The sequence below is a fragment of the Somniosus microcephalus genome, chromosome 11 (assembly GCF_052327205.1).
Source record: "Somniosus microcephalus isolate GS21.2 chromosome 11, FLI_Smic_1.0, whole genome shotgun sequence".
Taxonomy (NCBI): Eukaryota; Metazoa; Chordata; class Chondrichthyes; order Squaliformes; family Somniosidae; genus Somniosus; species Somniosus microcephalus.
Genome location: NC_140997.1, coordinates 15,893,947 through 15,915,781, shown reverse-complemented (window position 1 = coordinate 15,915,781; position 21,835 = coordinate 15,893,947). Strand labels below are relative to the sequence as shown.

Genomic DNA, 21,835 nt, shown 5'->3' with positions numbered 1-21,835 from the left:
TCGACATAAAGTGCTGTGGAATCAGGAGGTATTACAGATTATAATGAGTGCAGGCGGAACATAGATGGAAATATATATCCAGTAACAGTATGATGCGGACCCGTGTGTGCAAAGACAGTATTGCGTTGAAGCGACTGAAGTTGGAGATGAGCACGAGCGTACGAAAGTAATCGGCGATAAAGGGCGTGACAAACCGATAAGCTGTTGTAATTATCGCTAGACTGCGGATTATTCGATAACTGTTTCTGCAATCTCTATAACAGAAGTAAAAAGAGCTTGCATTATTATGTTATAAAATGAATGATTGCAAAAGGCAGGGGTTTATCGAGGGTTATTACATCTTGGAAAATTACATAGCATTGCTGTAAAAGAAAAACTATTACTCTAGTCAATTAGTCTGTCTGGGAATAATCCAAAGGCCAGGAATAACATGGCTTTACTGTTGGTGCCCTGACGTACATTTATTAAGTAACTAAGGCCATGAATACAATGTAATGTGCTCTTGTGTCTCCTGAACTGTAATACACAGTTTATTTATGTTGATGGGGGTCTTAATTCACCTAAGAAATCTGCCATCTGACTCAATATATCACAACGAGTATCACTCTCTCTAGGTATACTCATTTACTGCCAGAACATATTTCAGAATGTTATTTGTATTTCTCATGCACATTACTGTCTCATTCCAGTGGTTTATGGTCTACGCTTGTTTACTGATCCTTTCACTTCTGGTTGCAGCTGCATTTTACCCAATTCCATTCTTAGATTATATTTCCTGCTGTTAAATCTAAAACTGCTGGTGGATTTTCTTCTTAAATTTTAAATTGAGAGGTCCATGCACAGAATTCGCTAAATCTTAGTGGACAGGTACACAAAAAAATAATAATTACAAAGGCTAATGGAGGGCTCATCTCAAGGGGGCTGGATTACAAAGGGTTGGAAGTCATGCCACAGTTGTATACAGCTCTGGTCAGACCCCATCTGGAGCACTGCATTCAGTTCTGGGCCCCGCACCTCAGGAAGGATATACTGGCCTTGGAGGGAGTGCAGCGCAGATTCACCAGAATGATACCGGGGCTGAGAGGATTGAATTATGAGGACAGGTTACACAGACTAGGCTTGTATTCCCTCGAGTATAGAAGATTAAGGGGTGATCTAATTAACATAGAAACATAGGAGCAGGAGTGGGCCATTCGGCCCCTCGAGCCTGCTCCGCCATTCAATGAGATCATGGCTGATCATCCAAATTCAGTGCCCTGTCCCTGCTTTCTCCCCATATCCCTTGATCCCCTTAGCCTTAAGAAATATATCTAACTCCTTCTTGAATATATTTAATGAATTGGCCTCCACTGCCTTCTGTGGTAGAGAATTCCACAGGTTCACCACTCTCTGGGTGAAGAAATTCCTCCTCATCTCAGTCCTAAATGGCTTACCCCTTATCCTTAGACTGTGACCCCTGGTTCTGGACTCCCCGACCATCGGGAACATCCTTCCAACATCTAGTCTGTCTAGTCCTGTTAGAATTTTATAATTTGTGTTTGCGATGATTAAAGGAGCTGTTAGGGTAGATAGAGAGAAACTATTTCCACTGCTGGGAGAGTTCAGAATAAGGGGGAATAACCTTAAAATTAGAGCTAGGTCGTTCAGGGGTGATCTCAGGAAGCACTTCTTCACACAAAGGGTAGTGGAAATCTGGAACTCCTTCAAAAAGCTGTTGAGGCTGGGGGGGTCAATTGAAAATTTCAAAACTGAGAATGATAGATTTTTGTTGGGCAAGGCTATTAAGGGATACGGAACGAAGGCAGGTAGATGGAGTTAAGATACAGATCAGCCATGATCTAATTAAATGGTGGAACAGGCTCGAGGGGCTGAATGGCCTCCTCCTGTGTTCCTTCCTATGTTATGCCACCTAAGTTCAAAAGAGGATGAGGCAAATCAAGATGGAGCAATTAGATGGTGTCAGGTTTGGGTTTTGTAAAGCTGTAGATTGTAGGTGGAAGACTGAGGGACATCTTTGGAGCCTGGGAAAGAATGAATTAGAAGAGGAGACAGAAGGACATAAGAAATAGGAGCAGGAGTCGGCCATTCGGCCCCTCGAGCCTGCTCCGCTACTCAATAAGATCATGGCTGATCTTCGACCTCAACTCCACTTTCCTGCCTGATCGCCATATCCCTTTGAATCCGTTACACGGTAAGTCTTGATTTCAGCACAGTGGGAATGCAGGGAAGAGGAAGAGGGATGTACGATCCCATATTTGGAATTTAGAGAGAGAGAGGAAAGCTCAGTAGAGCTACAAAATAAATAGAGAGATCACAGAATCACCAGTGCAGATAGAGGCCATTTCGGCCCATCGAGCCTGCACCGACACATATCCCACCCTATCCCCGTAACCCCATGTATTTAATCCCCTAACACTAAGGGTCAATTTATCATAGCCAAATCAACCCAAATCAACCTAACCTGCACATCTTTGGACTGTGGGAGGAAACCAGAGCACCCGGAGGAAACTCACGCAGACACAGGGAAAATGTGCAAACTCCACACAGACAGTCGCCCGAGGCCAGACTTGAACCCGGATCCCTGGCGCTGTGAGGTAACAGTGCTAACCACTATGCCACCGCGATGTGAGAGGCTGAAATGAAGGGAGAGGTTGGGGGTTATAGGTTACAGAGGGACGGTCTGCCAGATGATTTGCTTTTTCTTATAGATGGAGCACCATTGGTACTTTGACACAGTGCAGACAAATGGTCACAAAGGCAAGGGAGAAAATAGAAGAGAAGGGATTGGGCTGACTTTCTGTTCCACTCTTGTTTGCTGCTCTACTATGTTATTGCCCTTGTCTAAGTACACAACACCAACATTGGAACAACACGAAGAGGAATTTGAGGCCCACCATCCACTTCACCTTTCTGTGAATGATGAGTCTTTCATAGAATGTGTTGGTTATTTCTCTATATCAGGTGACTTTGATACAGGTAATAATCTTCCCCTGTTCATCCTATTTAAACTCTTCATAATTTAAGAAGGACTTGTATTTATAGAGTGCCTTTCACAAACTCAGGAATCCAAAGCGCTTTACTGCCAAGGAAGTAATTTTGAAGTGTTATCACTGTTGTAATGTAGGAAACACGGCATCCAATTTCTGCACAGCAACCTCCCACAAACAGCAATGTGATAATGAGCAGATCATCTGTTTTTGTTATGTTGGTTGAGGGATAAATATTGGCCCAGGACACCAGGGAGAACTCCCCTGCTCTTCTTTGAAATAGTGCCGTGGGTTTTTTTATGTTCACCTGAGAGGGCAGATTGAAACGGCCCATCCAAAAACTCCCTCGGTACTGCACTGGGAGTGTATTTTGTGCTCAAGTCTCTGGAGTGGGACTTGAATCCACAACCTTCTGACTCAGAGCTGAGAGTTCCACCACTGAGCCACAGCTGACACCACAAGCCTTTATGTAAGAAACCTTTGTTAAATCTCCATTTAGCATTCTCTGCTCCAGTGGAAATAGTCTCAGATATCTCAAGTCTCTGCTTAGAACTATAGCTTCTCATCCCTGGCATCATCCTGGTGAATCTACGCTAAAGGAAAAAACAGAGGAACATCTAGAAGCCAAAAATGTAATAATGAATAGTCAGCGTGGATTTCAAAAGGGAAAGTCTTGCTTGACCAATCTCATTGAATTTTTTGAAGAGGTAAGAGAGAGAATAGACAAGGGTAATGTAGTAGATGTAATTTATCTAGATTTTCAAAAGGCCTTCGATAAGGTGCCACATATTAGACTGATGAATAAGGTCAGGGAAAGCAGAGTCAGGGGACAAGTAGCAGAATGGATAGCTAGCTGGCTTCAAGACAGAAAGCAGAGAGTAGGGGTAAAGGGTAACTATTCACAGTGGCAGAAGGTGGGTAATGGTGTTCCACAAGGATCAGTGCTGGGACCACTGTTGTTCACAATTTATATTAATGATTTAGACTTTGGAATCAAAAACACAATTTCTAAAATTGCAGATGACACCAAATTAGGGGGAATAGTCAATACTGAGGAAGACTGCAACAAATTACAGGAGGATATTAATAAACTTACAGAATGGGCATATAATTGGCAAATGAAATTCAACACAGATAAATGTGAGGTATTACATTTTGGGAGGAAGAATAGGGAGGTCACTTATTACTTGGAGGGTGTGAGTCTAGGTGGGGTAGAGGAGCAAAGGGATCTCGGAGTACAAATACACAAATCACTAAAAGTTGCGACACAGGTTACCAAGGCCATTAAAAAAGCAAACCAAGCACTAGGGTTTATTTCTAGAGGGATTGAATTGAAAAGTAGTGAAGATATGCTAAACCTGTATCGAACCTTGGTTAGACCACACTTAGAGTACTGCGTACAGTTCTGGTCGCCATATTATAGAAAGAATATAGAGGCACTGGAGAGGGTGCAGAGAAGATTTGGAAGGATGATACCAGAAATGCGAGGGTATACCTATCAGGAAAGGATGAACAGACTGGGTCTCTTTCCTCTTGAAAAAAGAAGGCTGAGGGGTGACCGAATAGAGGTCTTTAAAATTATGAAAGGTTTTGATAGGGTGGATACAGAGAGAGTGTTTCCACTTGTGGGGAAGAGCATAACTAGAGGCCATCAATATAAGATAGTCACCAAGAAATCCAATAGGGAATTCAGAAGAAACTTCTTTACCCAAAGAGTGATGGGAATGTGGAACTCGCTACCACAGGGAGTGGTTGAAGTGAATCGTGTAGATGCATTTAAGGGGAGGCTGGACAAGTATATGAGGGAGAAGGGAATAGAGGGTTATGCTGATAGATTTAGATGAGGAAAGATGGGAGGAGGCTCGAGTGGAGCATAAAAGTCGGCATGGACTGGTTGGGCTGAATGTCCTGTTTCTGTTCTATATATCCTCTGTAATCCTACGTATGCTGTACGCTCTATGTTACCTTAATGTCATATCTATAATGGGGGTACCCAAAACTGCACTCTGTACTCTAACTGGGGCCTTGTACAAATTTATCATTACTTCTTTATTCTCTTACTCTACAAGCTGAACTTTCATCTTTACCGGGAATGCAAATCTGGCAATATTGGATCAGCTGCCATGATACGCCCGCCTGATTTTCCTTTGCATTGACCTCAATGGGTGACTGATCTGCTCCCCGCCAGTTTTACACCCCCGCTAAAGTTGAAAGTTCAACCCTAATTTAGGCCCTGATTTTAACTCCAGTTTGGATTCCCCGCTCAGGCCTGTGATAAAATTACAGTCGGGTCTTAATGATGCCATCGGGCCGCAACATGTGCCTGTAAAGAAGGACCCCGTTGGCTCCGGGCGGGTGTCCTTGCTACCTGCTCAGGAGAGCAGGTTGAAATTGCAGATGTTGTGATCGTGGCGGCTTTCGGACAGGCAAGAGCCCGGGGGGCGATTGTAACCGCCCACCCGCCAGGTTCCTGCTGAGCGAGTCAGGTTAAAATCGCCCCCACATGTAGTCTCAGAAACTCAAGGCTGCGGAGATTCGGGGTAAATCTTGGGTTAGGATATGAAACTGGCTGAAGGGTAGATAACAGCAGGTGCTTGTTAAAGGAGTTCTGTTGAGCTGGGTAGAATTAATGAATGGGGTGCTCTGGGGATCAGTGCTGGGACTACTACTGTTTCTATTTTACATCAATTACTTGGACTCAGAAATCCAAAGCAAATTAGTCAGATTTTCAGCTTCTACCAAACTACGAGAGATAAGAGAATCAGAGCAGGCAGCTTAGAAATTACGGAATGTGTTGGACAAAATATGTAGGTGGGTGTAACAATGACTGATGAAATTTAACACAGGTTTCTGTTGAGTGAGTAGGGTTAAAATCGCCCCCATATTATAGACTGTTTATAGATCTAAAAATACTGTTCTTATACCCTTATATCTTTATATACATCTCACACTTTTGGGGGAATGATGTATTTGTAGTCCTAGGCCTCTCAGTTCCTTCATATCTTTCCGTGTCTTTATTTCTCCTCCCACCCCCATTTCCTCTTTTTCCTCCCCAAGTACATGATCTGATATTTCTCAGCATTAAACTGCATTTGCCTCCTGACTGCTCACCATTCCCCCAATGATGTCACCTGCTCCACACCTCAGGCGCCTCATGTGACATAGCCGAAGGGTTGTCATAGTTTTAACGTTATCCCAGTGAGCGCTCTTGCCGAATTGTACAAACCTCGTAAAACTCAGCGACCTGACCCGCAGAAAAAAAAAATCCCAATATTGTTTGCACTTCCCAAAGGTGTTGATTCAAGGTGCGACTTTTTGGCATCTCTCTCATTTAGAGCCCAGCGTTACAGCTGAGTCGTGGCACACATATATCTTCATTAATTAGTTCCTTAATAAAAACACAGAAAAGAGGTGCTGCTTCTAATTGGGCAACAACAGCAACCAAACATAACACAAAGAATAGCGCAATAAATGTCCTTAAAGGGGCATGGTCCGCTGCAGGAGAATTTATGGGAACACTTGCTTAACAAAATGGATCCCTACTAAACTCTGCTGTTGCTGCAAACTCATGCTGATGCAAATATTTTCAATTTTTTTCCCCTATTAATTTTAGTTTTAGTTGAAACTGATGATGTAATGGTGTCTTCAGAGTCTCCCAATGTACAAAATACTCCAGCGCTACTCCGGGTTCCAAACCTCCATCAATCCCAGCACCAACCCTGCGAGTACAGGAGCAAGGATGTCTTGCTGCAGTTGTACAGGGCCTTGGTGAGACCACACCTTGGGTATTGTGTGCAGTTTTGGTCGCCTTATCTGAGGAAGGATGTTCTTGCCATGGAGGGAGTGCAGCAAAGATTCACCAGACTGATACCTGGGATGGCAGGAATGACGTATATTCGCTAGAGTTTAGAAGAATGAGAGGGGATCTCATTGAAACTTATAAAATTCTAACAGGACTAGACAGACTAGATGCAGGAAGGATGTTCCCGATGGCGGGGGAGTCCAGAACCAGGCGTCACCGTCTAAGGATAAGGGGTAAGCCATTTAGGACTGAGATGAGGAGGAATTTCTTCACCCAGAGAGTGGTGAACCTGTGGAATTCTCTACCACAGAAGGCAGTTGAGGCCAATTCATTAAATATATTCAAGAAGGAGTTAGATATATTTCTTAAGGCGAAAGGGATCAAGGGATATGGGGAGAAAGCAGGGACAGGGATGATCAGCCATGATCTCATTAAATGGCAGAACAGGCTCGAGGGGCCGAATGGCCTACTCCTGCTCCTATCTTCTATGTTTCTATGTAACCCTCCATCACTCCCAGCACCAACCCTCAGCATCACTCCAAATCTCATGAATACCAGCATGAACGGAAAGGAGAGGAAGGTGAGTGTGAGCTGAGTGTGGGAGGAAAGTGTGAGTGTGAGCTGAGTGTGGGAGGAGAGTGTGAGCTGAGTGTGGGAGGAGAGTGTGAGTGTGAGCTGAGTGTGGGAGGAGAGTGTGAGCTGAGTGTGGGAGGTGAGTGTGAGTGTGAGCTGAGTGTGGGAGGAGAGTGTGAGTGTGAGCTGAGTGCGGGATGTGAGTGTGAGCTGAGTGTGGGAGGTGAGTGTGAGCTGAGTGTGGGAGGTGAGTGTGAGCTGAGTGTGGGAGGAGAGTGTGAGTGTGAGCTGAGTGTGGGAGGTGAGTGTGAGCAAGCTGAGTGTGGGGGGAGAGTGAGCTGAGTGTGGGAGGAGAGTGTGAGTGTGAGCTGAGTGTGGGAGGTGAGTGTGAGTTGAATGTGGGAGGAGTGTGTGAGTGTAAGCTGAGTGTGGGAGGAGAGTGTGAGTGTGAGCTGAGTGTGGGAGGAGAGTGTGAGTGTGAGCTGAGTGTGGGAGGTGAGTGTGAGTGTGAGCTGAGTGTGGGAGGAGAGTGTGAGTGTGAGCTGAGTGTGGGAGGAGAGTGTGAGTGTGAGCTGAGTGTGGGAAGAGAGTGAGTGTGAGCTGAGTGTGGGAGGAGAGTGTGAGTGTGAGCTGAGTGTGGGAGGAGAGTGTGAGTGTGAGCTGAGTGTGGGAGGTGAGTGTGAGTGTGAGCTGAGTGTGGGAGGAGAGTGTGAGTGTGAGCTGAGTGTGGGAGGAGAGTGTGAGTGTGAGCTGAGTGTGGGAGGAGAGTGAGTGTGAGCGGTGAGTGTGAGCTGAGTGTGGGAGGTGAGTGAGTGTGAGCTGAGTGTGAGGAGAGTGCGAGTGTGAGCTGAGTGTGGGAGGAGAGTGTGAGTGTGAGCTGAGTGTGGGAGAGTGTGAGTGTGAGCTGAGTGTGGGAGGTGAGTGTGAGTGTGAGCTGAGTGTGGGAGGAGAGTGTGAGTGTGAGCTGAGTGTGGGAGGAGAGTGTGAGTGTGAGCTGAGTGTGGGAGGAGAGTGAGTGTAAGCTGAATGTGGGAGGAGAGTGTGAGTGTGAGCTGAGTGTGGTAGGTGAGTGTGAGTGTGAGCTGAATGTGGGAGGTGAGTGTGAGCTGAGTGTGGGAGCTGAGTGTGAGCTGAGTGTGGGAGGTGAGTGAGTGTGAGCTGAGTGTGGGAGGTGAGTGTGAGCTGAGTGTGGGAAGAGAGTGTGAGTGTGAGCTGAGTGTGGGAGGTGAGTGTGAGTGTGAGCTGAGTGTGGGAGGAGAGTGTGAGTGTGAGCTGAGTGTGGGAGGTGAGTGTGAGTGTGAGCTGAGTGTGGGAGGAGAGTGTGAGTGTGAGCTGAGTGCAGGAGGAGAGAGTGAGTGTGAGCTGAGTGTGGGAGGAGAGTGTGAGTGTGAGCTGAGTGTGGGAGGAGAGTGTGAGTGTGAGCTGAGTGTGGGAGGAGAGTGAGTGTGAGCGGTGAGTGTGAGCTGAGTGTGGGAGGTGAGTGAGTGTGAGCTGAGTGTGAGGAGAGTGCGAGTGTGAGCTGAGTGTGGGAGGAGAGTGTGAGTGTGAGCTGAGTGTGGGAGAGTGTGAGTGTGAGCTGAGTGTGGGAGGTGAGTGTGAGTGTGAGCTGAGTGTGGGAGGAGAGTGTGAGTGTGAGCTGAGTGTGGGAGGAGAGTGTGAGTGTGAGCTGAGTGTGGGAGGAGAGTGTGAGTGTGAGCTGAGTGTGGGAGGTGAGTGTGAGTGTGAGCTGAGTGTGGGAGGAGAGTGTGAGTGTGAGCTGAGTGTGGGAGGAGAGTGAGTGTAAGCTGAATGTGGGAGGAGAGTGTGAGTGTGAGCTGAGTGTGGTAGGTGAGTGTGAGTGTGAGCTGAATGTGGGAGGTGAGTGTGAGCTGAGTGTGGGAGGTGAGTGTGAGCTGAGTGTGGGAGAGTGTGAGTGTGAGCTGAGTGTGGGAGGTGAGTGTGAGTGTGAGCTGAGTGTGGGAAGAGAGTGTGAGTGTGAGCTGAGTGTGGGAGGTGAGTGTGAGTGTGAGCTGAGTGTGGGAGGAGAGTGTGAGTGTGAGCTGAGTGTGGGAGGTGAGTGAGTGTGAGCTGAGTGTGGGAGGAGAGTGTGAGTGTGAGCTGAGTGCGGGAGGAGAGTGTGAGTGTGAGCTGAGTGTGGGAGGAGAGTGTGAGTGTGAGCTGAGGGTGGGAGGAGAGTGTGAGTGTGAGCTGAGTGTGGGAGGAGAGTGAGTGTGAGTGGTGAGTGTGAGCTGAGTGTGGGAGGTGAGTGAGTGTGAGCTGAGTGTGAGGAGAATGCGAGTGAGCTGAGTGTGTGAGGAGGGTGTGAGTGTGAGCTGAGTGTGGGAGGAGAGTGTGAGCTGTGTGGGAGGAGAGTGTGAGTGTGAGCTGAGTGTGAGGAGAATGCGAGTGAGCTGAGTGTGTGAGGAGGGTGTGAGTGTGAGCTGAGTGTGGGAGGAGAGTGTGAGTGTGAGCTGAGTGGGAGGAGAGTGAGTGTGAGCTAAGTGTGGGAGGAGAGTGCAAGTGTGAGCTGAGTGTGGGAGGAGAGTGTGAGTGTGAGCGGAGTGTGGGAGGTGAGTGCGAGTAACAGCTGAGTGTGAGAGGTGAGTGTGAGCTGAGTGTGGGAGGAGAGTGCGAGTGTGAGCTGAGTGTGGGAAGGTAATTGCCACCTTAACTGGTGGGGGGGGGGGGGGAGAAGCAGTCAGGATTGGCCATGAGTCACTGTCACAACCATAGAAGCAATTAAAAAATGACTTTATAATCAGATTTAGTAACCGTGAATCTCCACAAACGCCCACAATTTGCATGAAATAGGATAAAATCCCCACAGTGTTTGATGCTGTCCTGCATTATACAAGTGATGGAGTCTACAGTAACCCCTGCAGTTTAAATGATGACTAGCCCGTGGCCCACTGCACTCTCAGTACATCACAGGCTGATATGGATGGCTGTTTTTTTGAGTTGTCAGCTTTTTGTGAAGCTGCATGTCACTGCGTGTCTGCTGATTAATAATACAAAAGAACACAGATACCCAGTCGCTATTCTGAAGGCAGTAACCTAATCGACGGGGGTTCTGATGCTTTGTATACAGAATAATTCATACCTAGACATAGAGTTAGGAGGGAAACGTTGTAAAGTGGAGCAGGAGCACTTCAAAAATCTGATTGCAGACTTGAAATAACTCCCATGGTATTTTATTTCGTAGATTATCTATGCCCCCAACTTTGTCAAAAATGTCACTAGTATATCTTTCAAAACCCTTTCCCCTTTTGTTCAACTTCTAGAAGACTTGAACACACAAAGCTAGGCTGACACTCCCAGTGCAGTATCTGAGGGAGTGCTGCACTGTCGGAGGTGCCGTTTTTCAGATGAGACGTTAAACCGAGGCCCCGTCTGCCTTCTCAGGTGGACGTAAAAGATCCCACGGCACCATTTCGAAGAAGAGCAGGGCAGTTCTCCCTGGTGTCCTGGGGCCAATATTTATCCCTCAACCGACGTCACCCAAAAAAAACCCAGGCCATTTATCACATTGCTGTTTGTGGGAGCTTGCTGTGCGCAAATTGGCTGTCGTGTTTCCTACATTACAACAGTGACTACACTTCAAAAAGTACTTCAGTGGCTGTAAAGCACTTTGCGACATCTTGAGGTCATTAAAGGCGCTATAGAAATGCAAACCCCCCCCCTTTACTGCATTTGGGCAGGAATGTTCTAGAAGGGCTGTGGATTTTCAGACCTAAGTTTCTTATCAGTTACCAAGTCTTTTCATGCTGCAAAGCAGCTCAGACAGGGACTGCATTAACTGGGACATTCACCAATATTAATGATTTTGGAATTATATCAGCTCTGGAACAGTTTACACAACAGCCGTGTAAAAATGCTGGGCTAGTAACCCAGAGAAGTTGAGTTCAAATCCAACAACGGCAGTTTGAGAATTTGAATTCAGCTTTTAAAAAATCTGGAAATAAAAAGCTGGGATCGGTAAAAGCTGTCGGATTGTCATAAAAAACCCAACTGGTTCACCAGTGTCCCTTTAGAGGAGACTTGCGAACAAGGCCCTTGACGTCCATGAGCTTATCGTGGATGATTGCATCGACATCATGGCCCTGACCGAATCCTGGTTGAGGGGTGATGACACCGTACCCTTAAATGAAGCCTCCCCGCCTGGCTATACCTTCCACCAGTTGTCCTGCTCAGACCGCCGTGGTGGTGGTCTGGCTCTCATCACCAGATCACACCTTGGTCTGTCCCCCTATTCCTCTGGCAGTTTCTCTTCGTTTGAGCATCTCACCTTATTCCACCTCTTTCACCTTATTTAAATTTCTCGTTCTCTCCCGCCCACCCAAGTACCATAAAAATGTTATCACCGAGATATCTTCACTGCTTTCCTCCCTCAGCCTCTGCACCGAGCGACTTCTCATCCTCGGAGATTTCAACCTCCATCTCAATTCATCATGCGCTCTCTCTCCTCTGAGTTTACTAGTCCCCTATCCTCCCTCAATCTCTCCCTCCATGTAGACTCCCCAACCCATATTCACAGCCACCCCCTCGACCTCGCCATCTCTCGTGGCTTCGCTACTCCCATCGTGTCAATCGCAGATAAGGCCATCTCTGACCACTTCCTCGTATCGCTCTCCACCCACATCCCCCTTCCCACAACACCACCGCCCGCCCAACCCTACTTCCTTCTGTGTCCACCCCTAAAAAAAACTCTCTCCCAACTGCACTTACGAAAGCCCAACTGTCCAGCCTTTGGCCCTCCATTCACCATGACATTTCTGCAGCTACCGATCTGCTCAACCACACCCTCACCACCACCTTTGATGCCCTAGTTCCTACTAAAACAATGACTCTCTCTCACCCTGGCCGTTCCCCTTGGTACAGCTCTCATCTTTGCTCCCTTAAGTCCATGGGATGCATACTTGAACGGATATGGCGGACAACTGGTTTAGCCATTCACTGCCAGATCTGGCTGGACCACATAAAGTATCATCGGGTCCTGCTCTTGTCTGCCAAATTGCTCACTATTCCAGAATCAATCTGGAATGCAAAGATAAACCCCGGCTCCTATCCTCCGCTGCTAACCGTCTTCTTAAACCCCTCTCCCCTGTCTCCTCCACCCTCACCTCCGAAAACAAGCGTGAGGAGCTCATGGACTTCTTTGTCTCTAAGATTGAGACCATCCATTCAGCTGCCTCTGCCACTTCCCTTCCTTCCCCTAGCCCACTGGGCCAAACTTCCTCTAAGGTTCCTCCCTGCCCAAGCCCTGAACTCACATCTTTCTCCAGTTTCTCTCCGATCTCCCCTCATGACCTCTCCGCGCTCATCTTGTCCATGAGACCCACCTCCTGCTCCCTCGACCCTATTCCCACCAAACTGCTGACCACCCAACTTTCTTTTCTGGCTCCCATGTTAGCTGACATTGTTAATAGTTCTCTTTCCTCAGGTACTGTCCCCTTCTCCCTCAAATCTGCCGTCATCACCCCTCTCCTCAAAAAAACTCTTGACCCCTCCGTCCTTGCAAACTACCATCCCATCTCCAACCTCCCTTTCTCCTCCAATGTCCTTGAACGTGTTGTCGCCTCCCAAAACCGTGCGCATCTTTCCCGCAACTCCATGTTTGAATCCCTCCAATTAGGTTTCCGCCCTTGCCACAGTACCGAAACGGCTCTCATCAAAGTTACAAATGACATCCTTTGTGACTGTGACAAAGGTAAACTATCCTTCCTCGTCCTTCTTGATTTGTCTGCAGCCTTTGACTCGGTTGACCACTCCATCCTTCTCCAATGCCTCTCCACCGTCATCCAGCTGGGTGGGACTGCACTCGCCTGGTTCCATTCTTATCTAATTGTAGCCAGAGAATCACTTGCAATGGCTTCTCTTCCCACTCCCGCATCGTTACCTCTGGTGTCCCCCAAGGATCTATCCTTGGCCCCCTCCTATTTCTCATCTACATGTTGCCCCTTGGCGACATCATCCGAAAACACAGCGTCAGTTTCCACATGTACGCTGATGACACCCAGCTCTACCTCACTACCACTTCTCTCGATCCCTCCACGGTCTCTAAATTGTCAGACTGCCTGGGGGCGATTTTCTGCTGTGGGAGGAGGTGGGTTTGGAGGTGGGAAAGGCGGGAAAATCAGATTCAAAGAGGTCGGGTTTGGAACCTGTCTCCGCGGAATTTTGCCGGTGCCAGTTTTGGAGGTCGGGAAACGGTCCCGCCTCCAGCTGGCCATAGCGATACTTGTGATCATTAAATCCTCGTTAAGGGCCTCTCTAAGCCTATTTTGAGAGGCCCTCGTGATTTTTCAACGATTTCGGTGTGCTCCACGCACCTCCTGAACCACGCCAGGTAGACCTGGTGGGTTGACTCGTGGGTGACCTCCTCACTGCTGCAGGTCTAACAAGACATCGTTTATTGCAGCAAGGATTACTTGCAGGTGCCAGACCTTGGCTTTAAAAGTTCTCTGAGCACTTTTAGAAGGCCTTCCGAAGTCGGAGGTGCTGCAGCTTGAATCAATCAACTATTGGATCTCCTTGGAAGACCCTCTCCCCGCTTGCAATAAGCGCTTCCCCAATGGAGGCATCTGCAAGTAGCATGGGAACCATTCGTTTTCTTTCTGCATGGACCTCAGATGAGGATGAGGACCATCCAGGGCAGCAGCAGAACCAGGCAGCTCAGGAGCAACATCAGCAGGAGCCCCAACCTCCTGCTCAGGCAGCTCAGCAGCATCATCAGCAGGAACTCCAAATGCCTGCTCAGCCACCTGATGCTGCACAGGGCAGAAGGCACCAGCGCATCGAGGCACCTTGCTGCAGGAGATACCCCCGACAGAGGATTTACCACAAAGAATGAGCTGCCTCAACATGAGTGAGCAGCAGTGCCAAAGGAGGCTGAGACTTTCACGAGAAGTTATCCGAGAGATCTGCGGCCTGCTGCAACAACACCTGGAGCCCAGAGGAATGGGTGGACACCCCTTACCAGTGGCTGTCAATGTCACCACCGCACTCAACTTCTTTGCCTCCGGGGATCATCAGCACACATTAGCGGCATCTCTCAGTCAGCCGCCCACAGTTGCATCACGCAGGTTACCGATGTCCTTTTTGCTAAGGCCCATAATTACATCCAGTTCACAAGGGATCAAGCAAGTATAACTCCCCGTTCGGTTGGATTTGCAAATATGGCAGGCATGCCAATGGTGCAGGGCATCATAGACTGCACACATGTGGCCCTTAGGGCACCCCATCACAACCCAGCTATCTTTGTCAACCACAAGGGCTTCCACTCCCTCAATGTTCAGCTGGTGTGTAACCACAAGAAAGAGTTCTTGCATGTTTGCGCCAAGTTCTGTGGAAGTTGCCATGACTCTTTCATCCTGCGGCACTCTAGTGTTCCTCCGCTTTTCAATCCACCAAACCAACTTAACAGATGGCTCCTTGGTGACAAAGGCTACCCCTGAAGAAGTGGCTAATGACGCCGATCAGGAGGCCAGCTAATGAGGCTGAAGAGCACTACAACACCAGCCACACTTCGACCAGGTCCATCATCGAGCAAACCATTGGCTTGTTGAAGATGTGCTTCCATTGCCTTGACCGATCAGGTGGAGCCCTGCAGTATACATCATACAGGGTCTCTAGAATGGTCGTGGTCTGCTGTGCACTGCACAACATGGCACAGTGTTGTGGCTTCCTGATGAGCAAACGGCTCAGTTCATAGCCTCCTCAGATGAGGATGAGGAGGAGGAGGAGGAAGAGGAGACTGAGGAGGAGGAGGAGGAGTAGGAGGAGGAGGGGAGGAGGTGGTGGAGCAGGAGGAGGAGCAGGAGGAGGAGGAGGAGGAGGTGGTGAAGGAGGAGGTGGAGCAGGAGGAGGAGGAGGTGGAGGAGGAGCAGGAGGAGGAGGAGGAGCAGGAGGAGGAGGAGGAGCAGGAGGAGGAGGAGGAGGATCTGGAGGAGGAGCAGGAGGAGGAGGAGCACGAGGATCTGGAGGAGGATGAGGAGGTCAGAGCACCGGTGTATCAACCAGCGGCAGCGGCAGCACGCGAGCACATGGCTGCCCGGGATGCAAGAGATGAACTTATCCTGGCCAAATTTGCATAGGTTGCCCAAGTCGGCACATGTCCTTGGCTCCAGCCTAGGACATCATTGACAATGGACCTGACTCTCTGGCCTCCTTTCACTCAGGCCACCAACCTGACAACTCAAGTGAGATGAACGCCGCAATGTGGAGCTGCCTGAGGCGAAAGAACAGGGGTTAAAAATTGAGTAGCGCCCCATCTGGGACGCTAGCTTCGCCGGCCCGGAAAAATTAGCTCCCCCGCGCCAGAAATTGAGTGGTTGCTCCCCAAGAAGGAAGCGGGGTGCTACTGGAAGCGCCTCACATCCCTCTTGGGGCTCTGCGAGTCAATATCGTGGCGCTGCGGCACGTGGAGCCGCGGTATTGCAGGACTGGGCAGCACGGTGGCATAGTGGTTAGCACTGTTGCCTCACAGCGCCAGGGACCCGGGTTCGAATCCGGCCTCAGGTGACTGTCTGTGTGGAGTTTGCACATTCTCCCCATGTTTGCGTGGGTTTTCTCCGGGTGCTCCGGTTTCCTCCCACAGTCCAAAGATGTGCGGGTTAGGTTGATTGGCTATGATAAATTGACCTTTAGTGTTAGGGGGATTAAATACGTGGGGTTACAGGGATATGTGTTGGTGTAGGGGTTACAGGGATCGGGTGGGATATGTGTCGGTGCAGGCTCGATGGGCCGAAATGGCCTCTATCTGCACTGTGGGGTTTCTGTGATTCTGTGATTTCTGTGACTTCCTCCCCTTCTTAAAGGAGAGGGACCTTGCGCAGTGCGACCCGGGGCCCAGCTGGGCCCCCAGGGATCAGGAGTGCCGGCAAAAGAGCCAGGCACTCAAGAGAAGTGCCGGTCTCTTGGAGCGCAGCCGGCACTCCACGGCGGGGGGGCGGCGGTCGCGGTTCAGGCGGCCGGGGACGGGAGCGCAGGCAGCTGCTGGCAGGCAGGCTCCTTAAAAAACTACCTCTTCGACCAAGCTTTTGGTCACCTGCCCTAATTTCTCCTTATATGGCCCGGTGTCAATTTTTTTGTCGTACAGGAAACTCTTTATTATCCGGCACCGACGGGACCAGCGTGGTGCCGGTTGATCAAAAATTCCGGATTACAGAGAGGTATACTTACCAAGGTACGAGAGCCCCGTACACGGCCACAGATCCAGGCGTCCCTGTTGCATGGCAACAGGTGCAGGAACCCCGGTTACACGGCCACAGATCCAGGAACGCTAGTTACACGGCCACTAATATGAAGTAAAACTTACCCGAGCCTACTCCTGAATTTTGCCGGTTAGGAGAGATTTCCGGTTATTTAGGTGCCGGTAAAAGGAGAGTTTCCTGTATAACACTCCTGTGAAGCGCCTTGGGAGGTTTTACGACGTTAAAGGGGCTATATAAATACAAGTTGTTGATGTTGAGAGGTAGCCTGTTGCCCCCTACCCGCTCTGGCCCTATATGTGACTCCGGTCCCCACACCACCACCCGGTGGTTGACTCTTAACTGGCCTCGGTTGTTTCAAGCTGCTTACCCACGGTTCGAGAAGAAGGGGGCTCACCGCTGCCTTCTCGGGGAAACTGGGGGATGGGCAATAAATGCCGGCCTTGCCAGCGCCGCCCACATCGCCAGAACGAACATATTTAAATCGAAGCAGCTTCCAAAAGCCTTCTCGCTCGCTGTTCTGTGCTCTGTTTGTTTGTTGTATATGTGCACAGCGCTGGGAACCAAGGACAGATTCTGCAGGCAAAACGCATTGCAGTGCAAATATAAGTATTTGAACTGTCACTCACACATCACTGATAGAGGTCCCAGGAGGAAACTTCCCCTGGTGCAGACTCTTTCTCCCGAGGAACAAAGTGACATTTCAGTAGCTGCCGGGGTTCTCTTTTCAGAGGGAAACTTTCATCTCTCGCGTCTGATCTGCTGCGGTAAACTGAGTTGGACACAATTATGGAACAAATTAACTGGAGAATTGACAATAAGAGTCACCTGCAATCACTTATCTTCTGCAAAATGCGTTACCTGTCTGTCTGTGTGTATGTACAATGTCGGAAAATAGTAAAGCCCCCTGGGTTTTCGTCTGTAAATTTTACAGTGAGACTGAGGATTGGTGGGGGTGGGAATTCGGTATCGACCATTTTTGGGCGCTAACTTTAGTGCCCGGGGCTAATTAGCGCCGGCGACCGCAAAATTGAGTTTTAGCACCCAAGAGGGAGGTGGAGCGATAAATCTAGCGCTCTGCTTCCTTCTTAGACCGCTAACTTTGGAGAGCGGGCCGGAGACTTCAGCAGCGCTGCACACTGGGCCGTGCCGCGCTGCCACGTTCAAAGGCTCCTTCCCTCCCTTAAAGGGAAGGGTCAGCACTGCAGGCTCTCCAATAGAAAAAGTACCGACCTGGACCACCAAGGCAACCGCGATCCCGCGCGATCGGCCTGGCGCCCAAGCAGAGTGCCGGGCTGATCGATCGCGGGGCAGGAACCCGCAAAAAAAACTAGAACAGGAAAGTCAGTTTTTTTTTTTACTTACCTCGGCCACCTCGGCCTTTAATCATCACCCCCCACCCCCGACGCACGCCTCCTGCAGCTGTCGTTGTATTCGACCGGCGCTGCTGCAGGGGGCGGAAGTCTATTTCGGGTCCGGGACGCTACCGGGGCGATGCGCATGGCGATGACGTCACGATCTCCGGGGGCGCTAACGGGGGGGGGGCGCAAAGGCACCCAATTTCACCCCCCAGATGTTTGAGCGACAAGTCTCCTCCTCCTTTTCTTTCCTCAACCATTTTCTCTTTCCTTCCTCGTCCTCCCCTGAAGGCGTTGACTCTCTGGAGGGAGACAGTTCGACAGGCACCAGTTGCACTTCCAGTACAACACCCAGGAGGCCATTCCTCGTGTCTTGAGTTTTGAGGGCGACTGTCGGCGTGCCACTCAACTGCAGGAGGCCTCGCAACAGAGCCTGATCCCGTCATCGCCTGACCTCAAAGAGCGAGCACTCTCAGCAGGGAGCGCCGGATCAGATCAGAGTGTGAACCCTGGATGAGTTTTGCCCTCCCTAGTGCTGAGGGCAATTGTAATGCACCGACCCAGGATCAAATTTTGTCCTTTCTGCTCAGAGTGGAATATGGTATTGTAAGAATTTGCAATAATTTGCAGTTCTGAAGATTCATTTTTTTGATTAAAGTATCCCTGGGCAATGTGCTTTTAAATTTCCAGGGATAAAAAATGGCAGTCGCACCACATGGCCGAATGACAAAAGAGGCTTGGAATGCAGCTTTCTGTGTCTGGAAGTAAGGTTCGATGAAGACAAAGGACAATGCTTTGTTTACAAAGCAACTGAATGCTATTAGCATTTGTTTGTATATCGAGTGGAGGACATCTAAACTGCAGAAGAGACTTTTTGTATCTTGAATGGGAAGCATTAACATTTGAATGGATTTTAAATCACCCAGTACTGGACAATAGAGCAGCTGTATTTCTCTTGTGCATTGGACCCTCTTTGGGTGGGGAATTTTGCACACAGCCCTTGCAAGGCAGAACGGCAGGGGGGCTCACCAGGTATAAAGATAGATGCTGAAGTCAGCTCTCTCTCTTGACTTCCTGGGACCATAGGTGAGTCTCTCTCTCTCTCTCTCTCTCTTTGCTGGATCACAGGTGAGCAGAGTTTCTGACTCCTCAACAAGGGAACCTAGCAGGAGTTAAGGGGGGGTGGTAATTTAAGGGAATTGCTAAGATTGTTTAAATAACATTGTAGCCATTGTATCCCTCGTTTTCGCCATCTGCAACCCCTGTTAAGCAATTTTACTGTAATTACTGTGTTCGTGTGGGATAGTTTGATATTTTGATTATAGTTTCTTTTAGTTAATAAAACTTGATTTTTTTCTCTCATCCAAATTACGTGTCTGTTTTAATATCAATAATTATAAGCCCTGCAGTCAGAACTGGAAGGTGGGGCAGCGATTCGAAACCGCTGTTTTAAAATTGGTTTTATTGGAATTGGTCTGATGTGCAGGCAAAGGCTGCAAGACCAGGAAAATTACTTTAAATCAGTTTAGAGAAGCCCCGAAATCCTTACAATGGCGACCGTGGGCAGGACTGCAGGCCGTTTTTGATATGATAAGTGGTCTGGATCTAGAGAAAGCATCAGTTATTGTCTTTCTTGCTTTCAGTCTGTGGGCAGCCCTGCGGAAGGTAGTGGCAGTGTGTAAGCTGACCTATTGGGGTATAGGTGGCTGGGCTAGGAAGGGTGAGATGGGAGAGCAGGAGGAGTTTAAAGAGACCAAGGATCGGGAGTCCCAGCTTGAAAAATGCCAGGCGGAGGTAGAACGCCTCAGAGAGGTGTATGAGGCCAGAGCTAGTGGTATGAGGGTGCGGGAAGAGAATGCACGCCTCACACTAGAGGTCACGAAATGCCAGGCATTTATAGAGCGCCTTGTGCAGGAAGTCACAGAGGCGAGGGACAGAGAGATGAGGCTACAAGAGGAGAATGCACACCTCACCCAAGAAGCTAGCGAGAGAGAGAGCCATGTGAGAAACGAGATAGAATTCCTAAAGTACCAAATCACTGAGGCCAGGGAAAATGAGATGAGACTGTGGGAAGAGAATGTCAGGTTTAGTGAAGCAGATCATGGCCCCTGTAGGGCAGAGATAGAAAGCCTTAACGTGGCTTTAAAGGCATCAAAGGGAATGATTTGCGTGATCAGCCCGAAGGCAGGTCAGCTGGATTTTACTGGCAGCCCAAATCAAACCGCCCCAGAGGCAACACCCAGGGAAAGGCTGGCTAGGGAATTAGAGACCCCAAGACCGCAGCCCACAGCTCCGAGTCTTGAGGAGCTCTGGCAGCGAGGAGGGGTGGAAAATGGGGTGGTAGGAGAACACCAGCAGGTCCCGCTAGGCAGGCAGGGACCAGGACCAGTGTACCCCCTCCAACAACGGAGGTACGGTCCGCCCGTGAGGAGTGAGCCTGAGAATAGGAATCCTCAGCCCACAGCATGTTCGAGTTCACAGGCAAGCACTGTGGCTTGTGTGGGGGGAGGAGCCATTCATATTCAGAGTAAGCTGTTTAAGCCAGGGAACAGGAAAGGAGAGTTCTGGGACCCCTGTAGAGCAGGCCCAGTAGCAGAAATCCAGGACAAGGGAGGCACGCAGGGGATAGTTTTGGCCCCAGGAAAAAGGCAGGTCCAAAATTCCCCAGTTAAAGCCACCTGGGTGAGGGAACATGAGTTTGCTGTCCATGCAAGTTCAAGTTCACAGCCTACAAAAACAGGAACTGTGACTTGTTTCCAGGGAAAAGCAGACAAACCCAGAGAGAGATTTGCACCGGCAGGCTGCCAGGTACATTATACAGTGCGGGCTATTTGGACATGGGGGAGAAGGTTCCCAGCCAGCTGGGGCTGTGACCCAAGCTCAGGATCCGCCAGCCAAAGTTTCCCCCATAGAGACACCCCTCAGAAGGTCTCAGCGGGTGCCCCAGCCTAAGAAAGCATGGTCGCCCACTTTACAGTGGAGTAGGGCGGTTTCCCGAGCCGGGGAGAAGCCAGAGAACAGAGGCCCCCACTCAACAGCCATAAGCTGCGGGGGACCAGAGACAGGAGGCAGTCCAGCTTTGCTGCAGCCAGCAGCAATCTGCGACAGTGCCAGAGATTAGACTGGCCGTCCGGAGACGGGCGGCATTTGTATTATAGCTATGTGTGTGTATATAGCGTGCTTTTAAGGTGTATTTTAAGTTTTGTTGATTAAACTAGTTTTAAGTTAAAGTCCAAAGGCCTAGAAATTCACTTTGGGCCCGCCAGCTGGCGTGTGCCCAAAAGTTAGCGCTGAGCGCGGAGCCAGTTGCGAACGTCAGATATTCAGTTTTTGCGCCCCAAGTCGGAACCGGGCGCTATTCCAGGGTGTGCCCGCCCACGCTTGGGGCGCTGAAACTGAATTTCAGCGCTCTAGGCGCTGCTGCGCCACCCGCTGCGGAGCGGCAGGCTGCGGTACTGCAGGCCTCCTCCTTCTCTTAAGGGGGAGGTGCCTGCAACGGGGAGATCGCCGCTGGATAGTGCCGGCAAATGAGCCCGGCACCACGGAGAAGTGCCGGGTTCACGGAAAGCAGCCGGCAATGCCGCGGGGGGGGTGGGGGGGGTGTGGAGGAGGCCGGGGAAGGAGGTGCGGGCAGGCGGCCGCTGAAAAAGCGGCCGGCCGCACCTCCACCTTAAAGCGCCCCACTAAGGCTACAGTACGGCCCCGTTTTCTGATCGCTGTTTGCGGCCGCTGCGGAAGAGGCGGCCGCAACTAAATATGGGGGTCGGGGCGGTAGCGGGGCACTACGCACACCGATGATGTCATCGGTGCCGGCGCAGCGCTAACGGCTACCGCCGCCATTACCGCTGCGCTGAATATCAGCGCAAACTCCTCTATTGGCGCAGAAGCCCTCTTTGGGCGGTAACTGGCCGCAAATCTGGCAGCGCC

General features: G+C 49.8%; 1 protein-coding gene across 1 annotated transcript in view; it reads left to right on the top strand.

Annotated features, from left to right (window-relative positions):
* LOC147110338 (uncharacterized) overlaps positions 1-21,429 on the top strand; it is a 56,764-nt gene extending 35,335 nt beyond the window's left edge. The window contains exon 3 of the mRNA XM_086000257.1: positions 18,599-21,429. Within this exon, the coding sequence (XP_085856383.1) occupies positions 19,496-20,860 (1,365 nt within the window). The 5' untranslated portion in view covers positions 18,599-19,495 and the 3' untranslated portion in view covers positions 20,861-21,429. The remainder of the gene's footprint in view (positions 1-18,598) is intronic.
* The last annotated feature ends 406 nt before the right edge of the window (positions 21,430-21,835 follow it).